This window comes from Paramormyrops kingsleyae, chromosome 4 (genome assembly GCF_048594095.1).
Source record: "Paramormyrops kingsleyae isolate MSU_618 chromosome 4, PKINGS_0.4, whole genome shotgun sequence".
NCBI classification, from domain to species: domain Eukaryota; kingdom Metazoa; phylum Chordata; class Actinopteri; order Osteoglossiformes; family Mormyridae; genus Paramormyrops; species Paramormyrops kingsleyae.
The window spans coordinates 5,184,314-5,190,442 of NC_132800.1; the positions used below are offsets into that span (position 1 = coordinate 5,184,314).

Consider the following 6,129-nt stretch of genomic DNA (forward strand, 5'->3'; position numbering starts at 1 on the left):
AACAAACTGCAAAATAAGTCATTTTATTCGGCAACCTTGTACATCAAAATGCATTAGTAATACATTCATAGAGCAACTTCATAATGCATTTATAATGCTTTCATAGAACATTAATAAGCAGTATGTAAGTATACATTAAAATGAAGGTGTACTTAATGTTATTTGAATATGTTATAAATACATTATGAAGGTGCACTTAATGTAAAGCGTCACCAGTAATTCTGTTATTATAATTTATTTAAATTCTGTTTTAGAAATAAGTAAGTCTGGCTAAAGCGAAAAGAGCTGCTGTATCAGATACTGTAACAACGGGTAACGCAAAATAACAGGACAAAGTCTGTGGCTTCAGATTTTCGCTATATTGCAGATCACTGTCAGAGCTGCAGCAGTGAGCAATTCCCAGAAGTCCGGCACAGACATCGGGCAAAGTGTTACCCTGCACTATGAAATTCTTTACAGTGTATGCAGACCAGGACACCCCTCTGTCGGACAATAAAGTTTGAATCACACAGGCTTTGAATAACCTTTAATGAAAGGTTCAACCTTTAATGAATTTGTTCAGCTGTGACAAAGCTCCAGTATGCTCTTTTTCAATTTCAGAGTGCAGTTTTCAAAATAAAAACTAGGAAACCCGCAAAGCACGTACACTTCTACTATCAGCATAAATTACAATATAACGATATCGGAATATGCGTGTGTGGGCAGGACTCACAGCAGGTGGTAATGAACTATACCCAAAATATACAGATATTAACATCAGAATAATTTACAGGAGTATAGATAATAAAGATACACACTGATACAGAAATAACTCACAGCATCGCGGCACGTTCACAGTGCTTTTTAATGACTGAAACACAAACGATCGGAAAAAGCGGTATCGCTTTATCGTGCCCTCGCCAGGAGGGGACACGGTTGGCACATTGCTCTCATCGGAACTGTCAGTTCGGTTTGTCGTCAGTAGTCCGGGTGGATCGATTGCTGGCTTGGTGTTTTTCGTGCGAGTGGTGTTCTCAGGCACATGATCACCAACCAAGCTGGCGACATCACCCACAGGGACGACGAGTAAACTCAGCCAAAGTGCAAACGGGTTTAAAATCTTTAAGCAGCTTGTTCGGTTATCAGAGAATAGATCCAAGCTTTCAAATAAGCGTCACTATAAATGAGGCTTTTTCTTAACACTTGTAGCCTTTCCAAAAATCACAGATATTTTGCACATCGTAGACTTTAGCAATGTGTCTCTTCCGTTCACAGTAGTTTCACAGTAAAGTCAATCAAACACAATAGATGATTTCATAAACAATAAGCATGTTACTTTTCTCATGTCGTTGGTGTGCACATACCTTATTAGCCATGCCCTGAGTACTGAGACAGCCAGGGGGCGCTGATGCACTGGCAACTTTCATCTTTTGGAAGGGGGGTGTGGGGGTTCAATATTTGCCCCTTAGGTCACAAGAGCAGGAGCAGGGGAAGTTGCACCAGCAGCAGAAGATCTCCTTAAAGGTCTTGCGCATCTCCTGGCTGCGGAAGGCATAGATGATGGGGTCGATGACCGAGTTGCACATGATGAGAATGAGGTACATGTTGAAGTGCGACATGAAGCAGACACAGTAGGGGTTCCGCGGGCAGGAGATCATGAGGATAAGGTGGAGAAAGAAGGGGGCCCAGCATACGACAAATACACCTAGAAGGATGGTGAGTGTGATGGCACCTTTCATGTTGGTCGCCTGGTGGATGGGCGCGTTGCCAGGCAATGCGGCGATGCGTTTAATGTGCAGGCGCGCCAGCAGGAACATGTGGACATACAATGAAGCCATGAGGACCAGCATGGCCAGGAACATGGTGATGAGGAGGATGAGCACGGTGGTGCTCTCCGAGTAGACGATGAAGAGCACGCCCGAGATGGTGCAGAATGCCCAGATGCTCGAAATGATGGTCAGTGCCCGGCGCACCGTCACGATATTGTGGTAGCGCAGCGCGTAGAAGATGGTGACGTAGCGGTCGATGGCGATAGCCAGCAGGCTGCAGATGGAGGCCAGCAGTGAGCTGCAGATCATGGAGTCGAAGACGTTGTCCATGGTCTTGATGAGCGCCACGTTGATACTTAGGTTGCCGCTGGTGATAAGTGCGATCACCATGGTTTCCGTGGCGTTGGAGACACTCACCAGCATGTCGGCCACCGCCAGGCTGCAAATGAACAGGTACATGGGCGAATGCAGGTTCTTGTTCTTCACGATGGCTGCAATCACCAGGATGTTCTCCAGCAGGCTGACGATGCCCAGCGCCAGGAACACCTCGTTGGAGATCAGCAGCTGCTCGTAGCAGCCAGAGGAGGACCCTCGACTTCCCAGGGTCACCTTGCTCCCTGGGGGGGCCCCCAGAGTGTGGTTCCTGGGGTGGTGCCCATTGAGCATTCCTGTCGAATTCATCCTCTGCTGCGTCAAGCTCAGCCCTTCGTCATTACGCCACCCAGGTCTGACAGGATGGTGGAGGGTGGCGAGAGCTTTCCAGGGGTACAGGGTGAGTCGGCGGGGGATGTTGGGGCAGGTAATCTGCTCATGAGCCTGGCTGGCGCACGTGTGAGGTGCAGATACTACCCGAAGACAGCATCTTAAGCACCCTCTTGGGCCGGCCTTCAATCACTAGTAAACACCTCATTTTCTTCCGTTGTGCATCTAATGTGCCTGTCTTGAGTCTTCTCTTGCCAGAGTAGATGGGACTGAGAGAGAGAGAGAGAGAAAGAAAGAGAGAGAGAGGTGATGGGAGATAAAGATGGAGAGAAGCAGAGGGAGATGAGTCAGCGGACTTACTCTGAGTCTGTCACCGCACCCTGGACAACGAGGCAAGTCCGAGAGCAGAGAGCATGCTGCGAGGTGTACCGTCACAGGGCACGGCAACAACTCCTGCTCCCTTCACTATTATATCCCTGATGTGCATATTGGGGAAGGGGGAGGGCATGACTCCGCCCTCAACCTTTGCTCTTAGCCAATCAGGACACACTTTGGCGAGGGGGGGAGGGGGGCCAGAGTGCATGCGGTCTTTGCAGCATAACAGAAGCAGAGCTGTGAATGGTGTCGGGGGGAGGGGGGGGGGGAACTGAGTAACTCCCGGTGATGCATTTTGCTTAATTTTCTTTATTTTATATCCATATGGAATCTATTGTTTTATGAATTATCTCCTTTTAAATTTACATTACATGTAGTGAGGTATGAAAACAATAGAATTAGTAATTGGGGCTGATTAGTAAACATAGTTCTTATGAAATGTGGGAGCTGCAGAGTTGTTCCTGTCTGCCAAATGCTGAAATAAGATTCTGGCTCCCATTTCCTGACCAGATCTTGAGAGTTCCACCTCAGAAATAGAGGCATGGGCCATGGAACTGGGGGGTGGGGCATCCTTAAAAATACAGTGATGAGCAATCACAAAATAATTGCCTACAAATAATTTTATGTAAGCTGTAAAATGTTATTAATAAAAGCCTAAATTATATCTGAATTATCATATCTGTGTTTTTCAAAGGCAAACATCATTGAACATGACTGTATGCCCCCCCACCCCCCCGGTTCATGGATGGGGGCATATGCTGTGCTTAATCTGGAACTGGCTTCATCCTGCTTCAGCCAAATACTTTCCGTAAAGATACTGCCATCACCTTGCTGCTGCTTCTTTACACGTGGGAGAAGTGGGACTTATCAGGAGCATAACAGAGGTTCTCCAGCAGGCCTCCTTCTCCAGCAGGCCTCCTTCTCCAGCAGGCCTCCTTCTCCAGCAGGCCTCCTTCTCCAGCAGGCCTCCTTCTCCAGCAGGCCTTCTCACCCTTGCGTTCCCATGCGAATCTGCAAGGCCCTACATCCCAGAAACTAGCGCCGTGCAACGAAAGAGAGGCCACAGCTGAAAACGCAACAGGACAAGGTGCTTTGTAAGTTTAATCTGTTCATTTTATCATTTTATTTATGGCCTCCTCTCAGTTTTTCACTATAATCACTATAGTATAAATACCAAAATTCAAGATTTGACCTGTCACATGCATAGTTATACTGGTACAATTTGCAGTGAATAATAAGTTTGCAATATGTAGAAAGGGGGTTAAGTTAAATTGAAGAAAAACTGATGCACAGTTGGACAACAGCGACAAGTATAGTGTCTGAGCATTTCAGATGGGCTTTGCCCCCCGCCCCCCCCCCCCCCACACACACACACACACACACACACACACAGGCACCGTGCTTGTCCGAGAGTATCACTGCCTGATGTTTTGGAAGGCAATTATGCTTAAAAGGCAAGACATTTCAAAACACACTCTCATGAAATGTCTCCTGTTGTGGCTCTGCCATCGCAAGCGGACCGATAAAGGGGGTCGGTTCTGGAAATTTCTATGCTCGGCCCACTAAATTGTGTCTGATCTTGGTGGCATTCATACTCGCCCCCAGACATTGACCGAGACGGACCTACATCCTCGGAGTCATCCTGGCTGTGCCCCCGGTCCACCGAGTATTCATGAATCGAGCTGAGCAGGCCGTACATTGACTTTTTCTGTTCTTTTTTGTAAAAAACAGATGAGTCATATGACATGATGGGTCTTGTAAGGTCTGGATGAACTGAAAAAATATAACCAGGCCCATAATTTAAGCCTGCAAACAGAGCATACTATTCTTTTGTTTAATATCAGCAGGTTAACTTCACCATAAAATACTAATAGCTACCGTTCCACCTGACATATTTCTGCTAAGAAGTCATAGGGATTTTCTCGTGTATGTTGTCATTAATCCATATATTATGTAAATAGCCAAAACAATCTGAATTTGGTGATCAGTGGCCATTGTTGACACACCACAGTGCGCAACAACAGAATGTGTCCTCTGAATTTAACCCATATATGACATAGCAGGGGGCAGCTAATTCAGCACCCAGGAGCAGTGCTTGGGGGCGGTACCTTGCTTAGAGTACCTCAGTGGTGCCTTGCTGGTCAAGGATTCAAACCAGCAATCTTTCAATTACCAGCGCGCTTCCCTAACCATTAAGACACCACTGCCCAATCGCTGTAACAAATGCAAAATGTGCTGAATTAAATCTATTAAGTGGAACCCCATAATGAAAAGTTGTTTCTGCTCATAATTATTATGATATGACTTTAACATACAGCAGACTGATTAAGAATTATTTGTTTAATTTTGTTTGCTTATAATTATCGCAATATGGTGTTAACGGACAACGGACTCGTTTGGAAATATCTGTTTAATTTTGTTTGCTTATAATTATCGTAATATGGTGTTAACGGACAACAGACTCGTTTGGAAATATTTGTTCACTTTTGTTTGCACATAATTATTATGATATGGCATTAACGTACAGCAGACTCGTTTATATTCATTTGTTCACATTTGTTTTTATTGCAACTCTCACTTCTCTGCCCCTTTCAAAATTCTGTCGTGCCGCCACAGCTCTGGAATGTTACTTTCATCTGAGAAATTTGACAATCCTTTGGCCCCAAACTACTGGCCCTGATATCTTGTAAACAACTTTACCAGAAGTTATTAGATACTAAATGACTTTTGCTGCTCATAAACCCTCTCGCTGTGGAACCTCACACCCACCCAGCCATTAACAGGGGCAGCCAAATCAAGCTTACCTGAGTATGATTCCCTGTTGTTGATATGAGGCTGATAACCAGTCTCCATGGCGACACAGCTGATTAACCCAATCTTTTGAGACTGCTCTAACTCTTCTTGGCTCAAATTGTTTATATTAATCACAAAACAACAGTATTATGTTACAAATAACTCACAGCATGCATTTAACAGTCTGTTCCTTATTACGATAAAAAACACTTAGTTCTTGTGAGAGGACTTATGCAGCAAACATCACCCATTTAACACGTTAGCCAAAGACAACGACACCTGTTAAACGGAATGTCTTCCGAACACCTCAGAAGTGAGGGTGGGAGACCATCGGACAGATAATTTAATTCTGCTTGAGTTTCCTGGAACGCTCACACATCTGTTCATGTGACGTGTTGCTGCACCTTGTATCCGAATTTGTGTGATGTATCATTTACCCCGCGAGGTGACACAAGCTCATTATTCACACCTCACAACTGAAAAATGGAATTAAGGGCAAAGAGGTACATCC

General features: G+C 45.2%; 1 protein-coding gene across 1 annotated transcript; it reads right to left on the reverse strand.

Moving 5' to 3' along the window:
• Positions 1-592: 592 nt before the first annotated feature.
• Positions 593-2,881, reverse strand: LOC111850886 (melanocortin receptor 4-like). Its single transcript, XM_023825256.2, has 2 exons — positions 2,811-2,881; positions 593-2,719 (listed from the first exon to the last, which is right to left on the reverse strand). Exon 2 carries the CDS (start codon positions 2,427-2,429, stop codon positions 1,431-1,433), a length of 999 nt encoding a protein of 332 aa, XP_023681024.1. The 5' UTR covers positions 2,430-2,719; positions 2,811-2,881; the 3' UTR covers positions 593-1,430.
• Positions 2,882-6,129: the final 3,248 nt, after the last annotated feature.

What these genes read in the sequence shown, in the direction of transcription:
- LOC111850886 (XM_023825256.2), bottom strand. Translation starts at nt 2,429, where the DNA reads ATGAATTCGACAGGAATGCTCAATGGGCACCACCCCAGGAACCACACT.